This window comes from Stegostoma tigrinum, chromosome 19, assembly GCF_030684315.1.
Source record: "Stegostoma tigrinum isolate sSteTig4 chromosome 19, sSteTig4.hap1, whole genome shotgun sequence".
NCBI lineage: Eukaryota > Metazoa > Chordata > Chondrichthyes > Orectolobiformes > Stegostomatidae > Stegostoma > Stegostoma tigrinum.
The window spans coordinates 25,011,468-25,029,271 of NC_081372.1; the positions used below are offsets into that span (position 1 = coordinate 25,011,468).

At 41.0% G+C, this 17,804-nt stretch overlaps 1 protein-coding gene across 5 annotated transcripts in view; it reads left to right on the forward strand.

The window, feature by feature from the left end:
- The window catches only part of soga1 (suppressor of glucose, autophagy associated 1), a 99,936-nt gene that overhangs the window by 55,219 nt on the left and 26,913 nt on the right, over positions 1–17,804 (forward strand). For 4 of the 5 annotated variants that reach the window (XM_048550203.2, XM_048550208.2, XM_048550204.2 and 1 more), the window contains 3 exons: positions 13,327–13,452; positions 15,606–15,890; positions 16,651–16,815. In XM_048550203.2, the coding sequence (XP_048406160.2) occupies positions 13,327–13,452; positions 15,606–15,890; positions 16,651–16,815 (576 nt within the window). The remainder of the gene's footprint in view (positions 1–13,326; positions 13,453–15,605; positions 15,891–16,650; positions 16,816–17,804) is intronic. The other variant, XM_048550205.2, reaches the window with a different exon arrangement.

Below are 17,804 nucleotides of genomic sequence, written 5' to 3' on the forward strand. Positions count from 1 at the left end.
AAGGTTGCTTATAAAAATGGTCAGTGGTGGGTTTAGGACATAGGTAGCCACATGTATACTATCTGTGATGCCATATACCTTTGAAAACTGTCACAGGCAAAGGTGCAGTTCTCTATCATGTTGATGCTGGAAAACTGTGTGTGTAACAAAACGTGTATTATCAATGACATGTATTGAAGTGATCTTGATCGATCAATTTGCTTGAATCTCTTCTTGTTGTTGGCCCAAAGCTTTGGAGCCTTTTCATTGGCAACAGAGATGTCCATCTCTGAGTGTAACTTAACTCAGTGACTGTTTGCCTAATAGAGTAGTGCATTTTTTTGTGCAACCAGATTTATTACTTTGATTCATCTGTGATATTGGTGATGAGCCCTCTTTTTGAAATGTGGTGTTGCCCATGATGATACTGGGGAGATCCTAAATATTGACTCATCAACAATGATGAATGGTGGTTTATGATCTGTCATGATGATCTGTGACTTGGAGAGGAATTAAGGTGTAATGGTGTTCCCACAACATTGCTGTTCTTGTCTTTCCAAATATTATAATGCATTAAAGGAATGTGTTGTTAAAGTAAGCTGGGTGATATAAACAACAGCCATTATACACCGGTGGGAGTTATGAACATTAATTCCCATAACAGCGACACTTGTTAGATGACTGTTTTAGTCCTGGATGCTGTTAACCTTTTGAGCACTTTGAGAACATCACTCCAGGTAGGTGGTGAATATTCCATCATACTTAGATTATACCCAGACCTGGCTTCTCCTCTGTCCGCGAATCCTCTGAAACAGTTGGAGAGAGGGGAAAACTGCAGAGGAACTCTCATGATCTATATTCACGCAGCATCAAGTAAATTTGCAGCTGCTGGAAATTAAAATATGAAAAGTATTATCAAAACAATCAGTGTTCATGCAAAAGTTAACGGAGAAAACACCGATGTAAGAGGTGGAAGCACAGCTGGCAAGACTCCACAAGTCCACAGCATCTCATAATTTTGAAATCAAAAATAAGCTTTAGCATTAGTAAAATAATGGCACTTTACATTGACAATAAAAACCCTGAGAAACATACGCTGAAATATTTTGAACATACAATTGAATTTTTATGGTTTGTTTTGAAAATGTTATCTATTCTGCTGAAATGTAGTCGAGCCAGAAAATTGTGCTTAACATACACTACCAAGGCACCTCTTACATGTCCATTCCATGCTGGTATCAGCAATGATATGGACTAGATAATTAGGAATATTGTTTGTAAAATGTTATTTCTGTTTTCACTCTGTTTTGTGTTCTAATTTTAAGTCTTGTTGCTAAAGATAAAAGCCTTTCTGTGAACTTTATAAAATAAAATGGCACAGGTTGATTTAAATAGTTCTGAATTTGGTGAGATCAGAGCATTGGTTTTAGGGAGCTCATGTATTCTCTCGAGGGGGGGAAAAAAAAATAGAATCCAAACAGATTTGTAAAAGCATTCAAACATTTCATGAGTGGAGATATTTATAGTATCCCACAGTTCTAGGCTACGTAAGGTAAATGCCAACAGAATTACATGGAATGGATTTTACTGTCTTTGTTAGTGTGCATGAAACACTTGTACATGTTCAAATTACTCCCTTCTATCTCAACAAAACACAAATAGCTGAATATCTAAGTTAAAGTACTGGAGAAAAGTTTTTGATGTTAGCAAGTCAAGAGGTAATTTTCCAGCCCAGTCCAGCAGCTTTTATTGAGGAATTAGGTGCACCAAATCCTGATGCGCACAATTGGTGGATGCAAATTTCAGTTCTCTGCTCATATGTTTTTCGTTCATGTGCATTCTCAAGGCCATCCCCTCAGCAATTGAGTAATACTTTTGCTGAATTTGGTTTCTGTCATTGTGTTTGGAAATTTGCATCAATCAAAAAGCATCCAAAAAGGTTTCAGACAGTTGTTTTGATGGAAAGCAGATGCTGTAAATCAGCAACAAAAACAGAAAATGCTGGAAAAGCTCAGTACCTCTAGAATGATCTGTGGAGAGAAATCAGAGTTAACGTTTTGGTTTGAGTGACCATTCCTACTAGGCTTGCCCACCCTTGAAGACGTTTTGCTCCTGTCTCTGACAGAGTTTCCATTCCAATCTTTTTCCTTGTCCACTGTCATTAATTTTGCTGTCACTCCTGGCATTTGGCCAGGTATCCGCAGCCACGTCGTATTCCTCAGTGATTGCCTGAAGTTTCATCCTTCATGCTTAAGTATTTCCAGGCTGTCCAGTGCTTCACAGACAGCTGCTCTTGCTGTGTCCTGAGATTCACTCTCAGGGCCATGCATCATTATACAAACACTTTCAACCTCTCTCTCCGTCAGCAACGCACCACGCTGGCCCAGCTGCCACTCCCCCGTTTTATTTTATCCTGTGGGAGGAAGGGTCACTGGACCTGAAATATAAACTGATTTCTGTCCACAGATGCTGCCAGGACTGTTAAGTTTTTCCAGCAATTTCTGTTTTTGTTATTGTTTTGATAGATCTTACTCTCCATATCTCTGCTCCATCAGACCATAAGATGTAGGATCAGAATTAGGCTATTCAGCCCAACAAGTCTGCTCCGCCATTTGAATGCAGCTGATAAGTTTGTCAACCTCATTCTCCCGCCATCTCCCTGTAAACCTTGATCCACTTACTAATTAAGAATCAATCCATTGCTATCTTAAATGACTTGGCCTGCACAACCTTGAGCAATCCCCGCCTCCTTGACCTGTCCATCTTCTCTCCACCTATCAGCTCCTCTATTCGCCTACCATCATCACCTCCCCCACTATTTATTTGAGTCCCCTTCCACTCCCCCATTTCTGAAGAAGGGTCCAGACCCACAATGTCAGCTTTCCTGCTCCTCTGATGCTGACTGGCCTGCTGTGTTCATCCAGCTCTACATCTTGTTAACCCCAGGCAGTAGTTTGTTTTGTTGAAAAGGCAATAATTTTGAATATCAGCCAATTAATTTAAATCAAGCACTTAGAAACTAAAAACCAATTAAGCCTCAAGGCCCTCCGCTTCTTCCTGTCCCGCAGGCCCGACCAGGACCCCTCCACCGACACCCTCATCCGCCTAGCTGAACTCGTCCTCACACTCAACAACTTCTCTTTTGACTCCTCCCACTTCCTACAGACTAAGGGGGTGGCCATGGGCACCCGCATGGGCCCCAGCTATGCCTGCCTCTTTGTAGGTTACGTGGAACAGTCCCTCTTCCGCACCTACACAGGCCCCAAACCCCACCTCTTCCTCCGGTACATTGATGACTGTATCGGCGCCGCCTCTTGCTCCCCAGAGGAGCTCGAACAGTTCATCCACTTCACCAACACCTTCCACCCCAACCTTCAGTTCACCTGGGCCATCTCCAGCACATCCCTCACCTTCCTGGACCTCTCAGTCTCCATCTCAGGCAACCAGCTTGTAACTGATGTCCATTTCAAGCCCACCGACTCCCACAGCTACCTAGAATACACCTCCTCCCACCCACCCTCCTGCAAAAATTCCATCCCCTATTCCCAATTCCTCCGCCTCCGCCGCATCTGCTCCCACGATAAGACATTCCACTCCCGTACATCCCAGATGTCCAAGTTCTTTAAGGACCGCAACTTTCCCCCCACGGTGATCGAGAACGCCCTTGACCGCGTTTCCCGCGACACATCCCTCACACCCCGCCCCCGCCACAACCGCCCCAAGAGGATCCCCCTCGTTCTCACACACCACCCTACCAACCTCCGGATACAACGCATTATCCTCCGACACTTCCGCCATTTACAATCCGACCCCACCACCCAAGACATTTTTCCATCCCCTCCCCTGTCTGCTTTCCGGAGAGACCACTCTCTCCGTGACTCCCTTGTTCGCTCCACACTGCCCTCCAACCCCACCACACCCGGCACCCTCCCCTGCAACCGCAGGAAATGCTACACTTGTCCCCACACCTCCTCCCTCACCCCCATCCCAGGCCCCAAGATGACATTCCATATCAAGCAGAGGTTCACCTGCACATCTGCCAATGTGGTATACTGCATCCACTGTACCCGGTGCGGCTTACTCTACATTGGGGAAACCAAGCAGAGGCTTGGGGACCGCTTTGCAGAACACCTCCGCTCAGTTCGCAACAAACAACTGCACCTCCCAGTCGCAAACCATTTCCACTCCCCCTCCCATTCTCTTGATGACATGTCCATTATTGGCCTCCTGCACTGCCACAATGATGCCACCCGAAGGTTGCAGGAACAGCAACTCATATTCCGCCTGGGAACCCTGCAGCCATATGGTATCAATGTGGACTTCACCAGTTTCAAAATCTCCCCTTCCCCTACTGCATCCCTAAACCAGCCCAGTTCGTCCCCTCCCCCCACTGCACCACACAACCAGCCCAGCTCTTCCCCCCCACCCACTGCATCCCAAAACCAGTCCAGCCTGTCTCTGCCTCCCTAACCGGTTCTTCCTCTCACCCATCCCTTCCTCCCACCCCAAGCCGCACCCCCAGCTACCTACTAACCTCATCCCACCTCCTTGACCTGTCCGTCTTCCCTGGACTGACCTATCCCCTCCCTACCTCCCCACCTACACTCTCTCCACCTATCTTCTTTACTCTCCATCTTCGGTCCGCCTCCCCCTCTCTCCCTATTTATTCCAGTTCCCTCCCCCCAACCCCCTCTCTGATGAAGGGTCTAGGCCCGAAACGTCAGCTTTTGTGCTCCTGAGATGCTGCTTGGCCTGCTGTGTTCATCCAGCCTCACATTTTATTATCTTGGAATCTCCAGCATCTGCAGTTCCCATTATCTCTGAAGTTTAAAATCTGACAGGATTCGCCCTAGTTTGTCAAAACTATTAAAAGACGTTAATAAGTCATCAAGGGTATAAAAGAAGAGAGCATTTGAAAAGGTGGAGCGGCATTCTTTGCTAATATCCCTGAAACACGAATTCAATAGAGAGAAGCATTCTTGACACAAGAATTGGGCAGAGAAAGGTGGTCCAGACTGAGGATCAGCAGAGAGCATTCCAGAAGGCGTATCCTTCACTGTAATTTTGAGAGAGTTATTTTTAATTATTTTAAAGTCAGTTTTGTATTTACTGGAACAGTATGCCGTTAAAATTTTGCGATATTTGAGAATAGTTGGTAGTTAAGGGGGAATTGTTTGGTTTGTTAGTTCTGTTAATTTGTTCACTGTTAGAGTTTGATATATAAATTGTTGTTGGTTATAGAGTGAGTGAAAGGATTTCATTTCATTTGACCACTCCTATGTAACAGATTGGGAGGTGCGAAGCAGATTATACCACTTCTCACGTTTCCTTTAACAGATTACGAGGCGAGGCGTGACAAGCTTCTCTCGGTGTTTTATTTTTAATTATCAGAGGGAGGGTTGACCTCCACTTCATACTGGATTGGGGGCTCAGGTCTGGGACCTGAATAGACTTGGACAGATTTGAAGAGATTTGGGGTGCGAAAGGTCCCTGCAGATTTAAACAGACTTAGGGATTCGTGTTCTGGATCTCCTAAAATAAAACTTAAGTGAGAAGTGGAAAATCTGTTTAATTTCAATTACTTGTGGTTGTTTAAACCAAAAGTGGGGGAAATAGCTCTTAATGTTGCCACAGGGGTTCTGGGGTTTAAGGATGGTTCCCAAATTTGCCAAATAAGTTTAGAAAGAGATGAAGGATATACTTTTAGACTTAGCAACCAGGCTAGAATTGGGTTTGACTAGGGATAAGAGGAAAGCTGAAATTGCAACTGAGTTGGTCAAGCATTAGGAGTATCAGAGAAACCGGCAAGTGCAGTGGAGTTAGAAAAAGTAAACTGAAAATTAGGCATTTGAAGTTAGAAGTTATAGAAAAGGAAAGAAGTACCAGAGTAGAAGAAGAAGAAAGGGAGTTGAAACAGCTTGAATTATGGTCACAAGCAGAGGAAAGATAAAAAGAAAAAGACAAGAAAGGGTGCGAAAGAGAGAGAGAGAGAGTTTCAACTTCGGAATTTGCAAATTAGACAGGAAAGTCAATTTAAAAGGATGGAGATGAAAGTAAAAAATAGGCTTAGTGGGGATGAGAGGAGTGATGAGCAAACCCATCAAAGTCAAAGACCTGGTAGGGATATATACAAATATGTGAAAACATTACCAAAATTTGATGAAAAAGATGTACTAGCCTTTTTTGTTTTGTTTGAGAATTTTGCTAACCAGATGAACTGGCCAGAGATTGTCTGGGTAACATTAATTCGGACCAGTTTAGTAGGTAGGGGCTACTGAGATATTTATAGCACTGTCAGATGAGGTGTTAAGGGAATATGAAGAAGTAAGACAGGCTATTCTGAATGCCTATGAACTGATACCAGAAACACACAGACAACGGCTCAGAAATATAAGAAAGGAACCAAGTGAGACTTGTCGAATTTGAAAGAATTAAACACAGCAACTTTGATAGATGAGAGAGAGCAATAAAGATAGAAAAGAGACATGAGGATCTGACAGAGATTAATCTGCTGGAGGAGTTCAAAAACTTACTTCCAGAAATGATAAGTACTCATGTTGAGGAACAATAAATTAAAACAGTAAGAGGAGCTGCAGAGATGGCGGATGAATATGCATTAGTGCATAAATCAAAATCTAGCTTCCGACAGCAATTCCATTCTATGAGGGATAGAAGATGGGAAAGAGGGAGATCCTTCAATAAAAAAACAAGAAGTAGATCTTACTGGGAACAGTTTTCCATACGTGAGAAAAGAAACCCAAGAGGGTGGGAAAGAGGTGAAAAGCCTCTGATGTTTCCACTGTAATGGAAGAGGACACACCAAGTCAGTGCTGGTGGATTGACAGGCACTGGGATAAAGGATGTGGTAAAAGAGGTTAAACGAGTGGGATGAGTTGAGATAGTGAAGGAAATTCCAAGATAAGTCGAGGAGCTGCAGGAACACGTACAATCTCGTCATGGGCTGGATAGTAAAATAGTGCCCGAACTCTTCAAAGACTTCACCTCTGTGAGTAAGGTTTACTTGGCTAAAACAGGAGGAGTAGTTTTAAAAAAACAATGACAATAAGGAGAGTTACAGGAGCTGGTCAGTCTGTAACGGCAAGAGATGAAAATGTTCGCACTCCTTCTAAACTGTTGCTCAAGACAGTGATGATCTGTGGAGTAAATGGAGAGAAATTTAGCGTTCCCCAGTGTAAGATAAGGCTGGAAAGTCCAGTCAAGACTGGGCCAGTGACAGTGGAGAGAATGAAAAGTGCCTTTATTCCAGGAATACAGTTTGTTCTTAGAAACTACCTAGCCAGATGAGGTGGGAGTGAAGAAGCTGAAAGAAAAGCAGGGAACTGAAGAATTAAAAGAAAAGCACACTGGAATTTTTCCAGACTCTTTGACAAGATTCCACAGTCATAAGTTAAAGCAACAGTGGAAAACCAAAGAGAAAGCTGAAGGAGTTGAGGTTCAATTAGCTGACACCCTGTATGATGAAATGGTAAAGGAAGAACCTAAGCAGGTAGTGGATCTAGCAGAGTGTTTAGTTTTGAAGGACTAATAGAGTTACAACAAAAAGATGAGACAATAAAAGATTTATATCATAAAGTCTACTCAGAAAATGAATCAGAATGTGTTCCAGAATCTCATTACTTTTTCAGAATAGAATCCTAAGGCAGAAGTGGAGACCTTGGCAGGTTAGTGCAGAGGAGAGCGGGACAGAAGTTCACCAGATTGTGTAACCAGTAGATTTCAGAAATGATGTATTGTGGGTAGCACACAGATTACCTGCAGGAGGACATCTAGGAGTGAGGAAGACTCAGGCTAAGATACAGTAGCATTTCTATTGGCCTGGATTATATAAAGATGTGACTGAATTTTGCCATATCTGTCATATGTGTAAGATGGTAGGAAAGCCACAGACAATAACAAAACCAGTGCCTTTGCTGCCAGTTCTCACATTTGAAGAACCTTTCATATGGCTTATGATTGATTGTATTGGACCCTGCCTTAAAACCAAAAGGGGGAACCAGTATTTGCTAACTATGATGGATGTGCCTATCAGATTTCTGGAGGCGATTCCTTTATGGAATGTAAAGGCAAAAAAGCTTGTGGAGGAGTTGCTTACTTTCTTTACCGGTTATGGACTACCCAGGGAGATTCAGTCAGACCAAGGGTCCAATTTTACTGCTGAATTATTTAAAGAGGTCATGGATAGTTTAGGCATCAAACACTTTAGAACAAGTGCAGACCATCCTGAATTCTAGGGAGCATTGGAAAGCTGACATCAGACCCTAAAGACCATGCTGAGGATTTATTGCCAAGATTACCCAAATGATTGGGATAAAGGTATCCCATTTATATTGCTTGCTATTAGAGACGCTTCAAATGAACCAAGTCAGTTTACTCCATTTGAATTGCTATTCAGACATGAAGTAAGAGGGTCTTTAAAATTAATTAAGAAAAAGTTGATGGGTCCGAAGTCAAAGATCTCACATTTAGATTATATATCTGAGGTGAGGGAAAGATTAAACCGAGTAGGTGAATTATCTAGACAACATTTGAAGGTGGCATAGCACATCATGAAGCAAGAAGCTGATAAGAAGTCTAAAATTTGTACATTTGCACATGGGGATAAAATATTAGTGCTGTTACCAGTGGTAAGTGAACCCTTCAAAGCAAGGTTTAAGGGGTCCCTCTCCGATTGAGAAGAAGTTAAGTCAGGTGAATTATCTTGTACGGATGCCAGACAGGAAAACACATTATCAAATATGTCATATGAACATGCTACAACCTTACTATGACAGGGAAAGAGAACCAGCAAAACAGGTATTAGTTACTGCCGCTCAGAGTGAGGAAACAATTCCAGATGATGCAGATTTTGACAGGCCTTGGAATAAATTGAATAATCAGGAAGTCTTTAGATAGGGAAATGAGATATCTATCTCAGAAACAGAGAACTGAATTGAAAGACCTGTTGCAGCACTATATAGAAATAGAATGGAGATGGCTAATAGCATAGTACATGAGGTTGATGTAGGAAATGGTGTTCTGATAAGACAACTTCCCTACAGGCTGAATCCTCTCAAAGCAGCACAGATACAGAAAGAAGTGGAAATGATGCTCCAAGAACACATCATTGAGCCAAGTCAAAGCTAGTGGAATTTGCCGGTCATGTTGGTTCCTAAACCTGATGGTACGCAACGATTCTGCATAGATTATCAGAAGGTTAACACCATGACCAAATTGGATTTATACCCAATTCCAAGGCTGGAGGACTGTGTGGAAAAAGTTGGACAAACCACTTAGATCACAAAGTTGGACTTCATGGTTACTGGCAAGTACCTTTGTCAGAAAGAGCAAAAGAAGTTTCTGCTTTTGTAACCTCAAACGGGCTATATCAATTTAAAGTAATGCCGTTTTGGAAGGAAGAATGCACCAGCCACTTTTTGGAGATTTATGAACAGAGTTGAGGCAGGATTGACTAATTGTGCCATCGATATAGATGACTTAGAGATCGTTAGGCATTCATAGACTGATCACATGGTGCATTTGGCAGAGCTGTTTGAGAGTGTATAGAAGGTAAAGTTAGTCATAAATTTAGCAAAAACAGAATTTGCAAAGGCAGAAGTGATGTTCTTAGGACAAAACATCAGACACGAACAGATGACACCGAAGAATGTGAAGTCGAAGGCCATCGAAGAATTTCCAAGATCATCCTCAAAGAAAGAGGTGCTACAATTTTCAGAAGTGAGTGGATTCTACATTCTAAATTCTGATGGATTTGTTGAAGAAGAACATGAAATTTCAGTGGTCAGACCAATGCCAGTGGCATTTGAGAGTTTAAAAGCAGTGTTAATCACTACACCAGTTTTAGCCACTCCCAAATTTCTTGAAACCCTTTAAAATCACCATCAACACAAGCAATGTAAGGGTTGGAGCTGTATTGTTACAGGAGAACGATTGTGGAATTGAAAGACCACTCAGATATTTTTCAAAGAAACTCAATATCCACCAGAAAAAAAATTCAACCACTGAAAAAGAGTTAGAGTTAGAATTTGGTACTAGCCTTACATTGTTTGCAATATAAACACTAAAATGTTGTTCCAGAGACAGTTGTGTGCACTGATCACAATGTTTTGACATTTTTGAAAAGATTTGAACTATTTTGTTGGAGTCTTGTGTTGCAAGCATTTAATTTACAGATTGTGCATGTTGCAGGACATGAAAATATCATAGGGTTATCAAGTGTTTAAAAGGAAAATGTGTATAGAAGATAGAAACGGTAGTGTTCAATGTGTAATATATGTAGAATTGGTGTGAAATGTGTTACTCTAGATGAATGACCTATGTATCTAGTAATAATGGCACTAGATTTAGAAAAAACAATGAAGCCATTTTTTCATCATGATGGTTTGTTTTTTTTCCTTAAGTATGAAGGTATTGCGAAGTTGGGGAGCGTACTTGTAGATTGGAAGGCAGGATATTAGCATGTGATGTTTATAAGATGATAGGGGGAATAGTGTGTGGTCCCTTAAAAAGATTATTTTTTGGGGTGCAGATTTTTTAAGAAATTATATGCAGGTGCACAAGAGAGCTCCTGAAATTGAAACATTGTATCAATAGGTTATGTGGTTAGCAACCCAGGCTGTAGTTTTGTTTTGTTATTAATGCAACCAGTTTGAACATCAGCCAATTAGTTTAAACCAGGCACTTAGACTAAGGAATATTAAATTTAAATCTGTTGGTTTTGACAACCTAGGAACAATCCTATTGTAAGGAATTAAAAGGTTATCAAGTATGTAAACGGGGGCATTTGAAAATTGGTGCGAGAGCAACTGCCATCCAGTAGAGTTAACAACCCATCAGCTCTAAAGAGAAAATCCCGGGCTCTGTCAGAATTCTCTAAACTCTGAGTAACCATCTTCAAACTAAAGGTATAGCTGCAGTCATTAGCCAAAATTCCTGACACAAGAATTCAACAGAGAAAAGCATTCTAGACGGAGGATCAGCAGAGAGGGCGCAGAGCATTCCAGAAGATGTGTCCTGGCTGTAATTTAGAGAGATTAATTTTTTTTTAATATTTTGGTTTATATAACAATGACATAAGCATTCTACTGGAACAGCATACCATTAGCATTTTGCTTTATTTGGGAATAGTTAGTAGTTAGGGGGGAATTGTTTGGTTTGTTGGCAGTTCTGTTAATTTGTTCACTGTTAGTGCGAAAAATAAATTGTTACTTGTCGGTTATAGAGTGAGTGAAAGGATTTTGTTTCATTTCATCACTCCTATATGACAGATGGAGATGGGGGGAAGTGGGGAGGCAGGTTATGCCACCTTGCACACTTCCTTTAACAGACTGAGTCAAGCTTCCCTGTTTTTGTTTTAGTTATGGGGGTGGTATTGCAGGGGGGTTGACCTCCGCTTCATAACACAGATGCCCCCGCATCCTGTTAAACTCAACTCCTGATGTGACCAGTCCTCCTTCACGGCATCATTCTTGTAAACCTCCACTAGACCCCTTCCAAGACCAACACATCCTTCCTTAGTTACGGGGCCCAAAATCGCTTTCCATATTCCAAACGCAGTCTGACCAGAGCCTTATATAGCCTGAGCAGTACATCTCTGCTTTTATATCCTAGTCCCCTCAAAATCAATGCTAATGTTGCACCAGGGACCAAGTTTTGAGGAAATTCTCAGGAAAAACTAATTCGCATAGTTTTGCAGTTCTCCAAATGAATATCTGACCCACGTGTCTTTGAGTTTTTTAAATTCTCCTCTGTTTTGCATTGCGCAGGTTCATAGTGAATTTTGTGAGGTGCAAGGGTACATAAGGGTGAGAGCTTGGATTGGATTAGAAAGCCCAGTACAGTTCTCCAACACAGTGTGGCTTCTAAAATCCTCCCTAAACATTACTGCCTTAATCATCTCCATTCCATTCAGTACCCATCCCAGTTTTCCCCATGCCAGTGCCGTGCTAGCCCATGCATTTATCATCATCTGCCCTATGTGCACTATGTATAATTCTCATAAGTCATGCAGTAGAGTTGGGAACTATTTCAAAGTCATTGGGGGGAGAAGTTAAATCTCCTGACAATCCTTTTTAAAAAAAAACTGATTTTTATTTTCATTTTCATTGATATTGAAATCAAAAACCCAAATTTGTAATCTCTTAAAGTGCCAGTTAGATTTTTAAACAAGCAAAAAACTCTCTCTCTCATTGTGAACCTACATTGAAAAGGAAATGTCAATGTGTTCAGTTATTCTTGGATTTGTAAGTCTACCTGTGAAGCTGAAGCTTTTGAAACCTGGTCAAATACTCTCGATAGAACAGCTGAGGTAACAAAAGCTTCCAACTCCCCTCTCCGAACAGGTTTTCATTTCAAAGCAGAGGCTCAGACCTCTGCCCAATCTTCAAAGGAAGGGGCTATAAAAGAAATCAGCCTGATCTTCTAGTCCAATTAAATCAGAAAAACATGATAGTAGAAGGAGAGAGGGGGAGGCGGACCGAATTACAAGAGAGTTGCAGCGAGAGAGAGATTCCCTGAGGTTGGTCCGGAGGGAGGAGGGTAACTTCTTCAGGTTAGGCATCCCTGGAAGAGGCTTCGCAGTGAGGTTAAAATTGTATCAGTGATTTTGGGAACTGCAGATGCTGGAGAATCCAAGATAACCAAGTGTGAAGCTGGATGAACACAGCAGGCCAAGCAGCATCTCAGGAGCACAAAAGCTGACGTTTCGGGCCCAGACCCTTCATCAGAGAAGGGGATGGGGAGAGGGTTCTGGAATAAATAGGGAGAGAGGGGCTCTAGGCCCAAAACATCAGCTTTTGTGCTCCTGAGATGCTGCTTGGCCTGCTGTGTTCAGTATGGGTGTAGAAGGAAATTCTGATTTTGGCCTCTATTTAAAATGGGGCATCTGTCCTCAGCATGGAGTGGCCTGCCTTTTGCACACTAGGTGTTCCCAACCTGAAAACAAGCTCAAGGAAAATAATGCCGAGTAAGGAAAATCAGATTTCCTCTGAAACAAAATCAAAGTGTAGCCACTTTTCACACCAATACATGACTCTGCACACAGGTAGGAAAAATTGGTTGATCTCTAGTTAGAACACATCAATTTGTGTTACTGGGGTGCTGCCAGCCTTCTCAATTGTTCATTACATGGGAAAGTTTATCTACACACAATAACCATCAATCTTGTAAACTTCTTGTAGTGTCTACAGCAATTCCTATGGATGACACTAACCTGCTCTCTTCATGAAAGGCAGATTTGAGGCAATCTGAGAAGTGTTTGGTGAAACAAGGGGAAAGGCAACCTGAAATTTTCTTCATAACCTAACTACAACTTATGACTTGTTTAACCAGGTCAAGGAACTACAACTTGATTTATCTGAAGCCAAGGAGACTATCCGAGGACTGCAAGAACAACTTGTTCAGGAAAGAGAGCTTCGAAATGAAGAGGCAATGAGATTTCAACAGAAAATGTCACAGGTCAGTTGCAAAACAGCAATTGATCATTTCACCTAAAATTTTGAGTTTTAAATTGACACTCAAAAATGTTATAGAAAAGTAATTTTAATGTCGCTGTCTGAAAATTGCACCTGCTCATTCCAGAGGAGTTGGTAAATAATTTTGCTGAATTTCTCATGAGTGTCCGACATTGAACCAAGCAAAGTAGGAAAAATACTACTTGAACAAAACATTAGCACACTTTTACTCATTAGTTTCAATGTGGCGTTGCTCTAAAATGGGTTAGTTCAGTTGGCTGGAAAGCGGGTTTGGAGTGCAGAGTGATGCCAACAGGTATGGGTTGAGGTTACGGTGAAGGTTGGATTTAAATTACTCGTTGCAGTTACCTTTACAACCTCTCCCTTCACCTGAGGTATGGTATCTCTCAGGTTAAACTCAGTCAGCTGTCTCTCAAGTGATGTAGGACTATGGCAAACTTGCTTGCAAAGGTCTTTACTTGAGAGCTAGACAGTGACACAGATCCAAATCCAAAATCATATTGTAGGGCTTTTTGCTGGACAGTTCTACAGCACAGAGACAAATATCCACCACTTTGAGTGTTCATGTTAAATGCTTTTGTCAGCTGTAAATGCTGTAGGCTACATAGTAAACTTAGAGTATGTGCTTTTTTAAAATATATTTTGTTTCTCGGGAGCATCAGAGACTGAGGGGTGTCCTTGTAGAGGTTTCTAAAATCATGGGAGGTGTGGATAGCATGAATAGACAAGGTTTTTCCCGAGTTGTGGGACCTAAGGAGGAACAATTTCATGCAGGCCAAGCAGCATCAGAGGAGCAGGAAGGCTGACGTTTAAAACAAAAACTGAGCTTTGCCTGCGATGGTCATTTGAGGTGGGGAAACTTCTCAGCCTTTTAAAAAGTATTTGGTTGAGTACCTAAATGGTCACAGCATTCAAGACTACGGGTTAGTGTGGGATAGTGGGACTAATATGGGTAGTAAGAGATAGTAGAAACTGCTGGTGCTGGAGAATCTGAGATAACAAGGTGTGGAGCTAGATGAACACAGCAGGCCAAGCAGTATCAGAGGAGCAGGAAATCTGACGTTTCAAGTCTGGGCCTTTCTAAAGAAAATGTTTTCTGAAGAAGAGCCCAGACCTGAAATGTCAGCTTTCCTGCTCCTCTGATGCTGCTTGGCCTGCTGTGTTCATCCAGCAGTATACCTTGTTATCTCTAGTACAGGTAGTGTTGTATTTTTTTTTGGTACAGACTCAACGGACTGCAAGTCGTCTTCTGTACTCGAATCAGAGATTCAGTGATTTGACTGCTTGTGAAAGAGAATAACAGTTTTGCATTAAATGGAGTGGTATGAAACTAGGAAAGTTCAATATTTGGACTCCACTGAATGACCTATTAGGAAAGAACTAACAGTGTTGCATTGGATAAAACAAATCTGGATAGGGGCTATTGTTGACACATGGTCTTCTGGCGATTCTTCAACAGTTCAACAGTATAGCAAGGTCATTGGGGTCATTTAAGAGACTGCTGGACATGCATAGGGTCACAGAAATTTGAGGGTGCATACATGAGGATCACTGGTCGGCACAACATTGTGGGCTGAAGGGCCTGTTCTGTGCTGTACTGTTCTATGTTTTAGTTGAAACTCTGAAAGAATGGACATTTGATTGAGGTACCATAGGGCTGGTGGCACCCTTGCAATTATGAGTAGGGAGAAAACCTTTGGATAAAATGCAGTATCTATGCAATTTCACAATTTGCAGATTTTGTACAGCCAGTGCCTTCAGGGAGAAGCTAGGGAAATTAGATAATGAGTCATCGCTGGCCAGTCTTGTTGACTTCCTAGTTACATGTAAGCATTGAGAATGCCTTGAGGCACATATCACATTCACAAGTCAATACTAGCAAAGCACCGTATCTGATGATTAGAGGAACTAAAAAGGCTTTTTAGTTTTCTTTCCTGAGGTACTTAAGCAAGTACTATGGAGTATGATAAGATCAGTGGTGTGTATCAGTTCTAACAGCTGTTATATGGTAAGGGTGAGTGTACAATGAAGCATGACATACACATAGGAGTTTCTCATAGACATGCTTGGTCTGGTTCACTGTTAATCTAAACTAAGTCATTTGTTTTTCATTGATTCTTTAATTGCTCTCCATAGCTTAAAGAGGAGCAACAAAAGGCTCTTGTACGAAGAGATTTTGAGCTGCAAAGCCTGAATTTGCAAACCAGACTTGAGCAGAAATTCTGGAGTCAAGAAAAAAATCTGTTTGTGAAGGAAGTAGATCAATTCAAGCAAAACCTCTTCCTTCTCTACATGAAACTGAAATGGTTCCTGAAGCACTGGAAATGTGGCAAGAAGATGGACAATGATGGTGATGATTTACTAGAGGTGCAGTGTTCAACATTTTTAAGAGAGCTGATAATCTCATCAACTGTTGTCTATGTGAGCACTCAAACCATTACAGTAGTTAAACCAATAAAAAAGCTGCAATGACCATATGTTTCAGTGTTAATGGAAGTCAATTTATCTGATTAGCAAATGTATGTAAAATGTGCAAACATAGTAAACTTTAGAGTAAATGGCAGGAACAGTGTACAAGAAATGTTTATTAGGCTCATGGTCTTGGAGTTTTAAAAAGTAAGAGGCAATCCTATTGAAATATTCAAGATTCTGAGGAGGCTTGGAAGGGTCGTCACCAAGTCTCGGTTAAACATGAGCAGGGGAAACAGTTTCAACAACTTTCTATTTAACGCACTGATAAGGAAGGGTTTGTTATCTGGTAGCTGTTGGTGCTTGGTTTTTTTTCTTCCGGAAAGAGCAGTAGAACCTGGGTCATCGATTATATTCAGAACTGACTTGGACAGATTGACGATTGACAATTGACAGGGAGTCTGTGGTTATTGATGGGGTTGGGAGGGTGAGGAGGAAAGGAACTGAGATCATATTCAGATCAGCTATGATATTTTTGAGTGGCCTACTCCTGAATTAAAATGGAGATTAGTGCCTTAACTATTAGTGTTATATTCCGATAGTTGATATCTGTTTACGTCAGTGGATCATAATAAGTTTTAGAATAATTGCACATTTGTGTACCATTACAAAAAATTCAGTGGTGCAGTGTGACACACCAACAGTTGTGAGCACCTCATGACAATGAATGAAATTCAGAGAAACGTTTCTTGTGCTTTGATGCATTTGCCAGGTTAACAGTGTGAAAGATCTATATTTGCTCATTGAAGAAGAGGAGCTGACCCCTTGCCAAGTGGACAATAAGACTGTGAAAACAGATGACCAATCTCGGAAATCCTTTGAGGAGGCTCTGACTGTTCCGATGGAGAAATCTCTTCCCACATTGTGTCCAAAGCAGGTACATCATTGTTTAAATGGCTTATTACAGCAATGCATAGGGATATTCTTATCTGTTGGACACTATCCAAAATTAATTGCTTAATCAGCTGCCTATTAAAGTACAAGGTTTATCTCAATAGAAGAGGGGTTTCAGAATGAAATAATAATTCGATATTATCCCAGTTTTTATACTGTCTCAGTATACTTTATCAGTATGGTGATAGACTCATTGAAAGATTTTTGTATGGTTACAAGGTGTGTCTAGGTTTAACCTGTTTAAGCTGTAGAATGCTGGATCATTGCACCATCTCAGTGACTTCTGTGTGGCGAATAACTAATCTCTGGGTCATAAATTTTGGTTACCATTTACTTAATCAGTTTAAATTATTTTGCATGCCTTTTTACTGCTGCACTTTTTCTTCTAGCAATATTGCCAAATTTGACACATTTGCATTTAATTTTAAAATTCAAATGACTTGCATAGATTAGAAACAGCAGACGTCTAGTCATTGATTCTTGTGGGAGTTGGTCTGTTCACACCACCTGCTGTTGTACTTATTACAAATATTGGCCATTTTGACATTGTGTTTCAAGTTTGATTCCATGGCCAGTCTTTTGCATTAATGTTGTAAAATTCTGTTTCTGTCTGGTCGGACATACTGCAACAATTTTCGATGTAATGGCAACCTTCTGTATCGTTTACCTATTATGCACTGAATTCCTACAAAGGTTAGGTAAATTTGAAGTCTCATATGTGGACATGGGCTAAATATTTTCTGAAAGAAGAAATTATTTAAGTCTTGGTCTTTTCAAAGAAAGATCCACTCTTAAATGTATGTTGTTTGTCAATTATTTAAACTAAAGTGAGACAATATTATTAATTTGTTCCTTTCAATCTATCAGTATTTGTCAAGCTGAGAATTAATTGTCAACTTTGTTGCGGTGACGTCCATTATAGCAAAGATTTTTTGCTTTTTAACAATGATATTGTATGCTGGTTTTGTATTT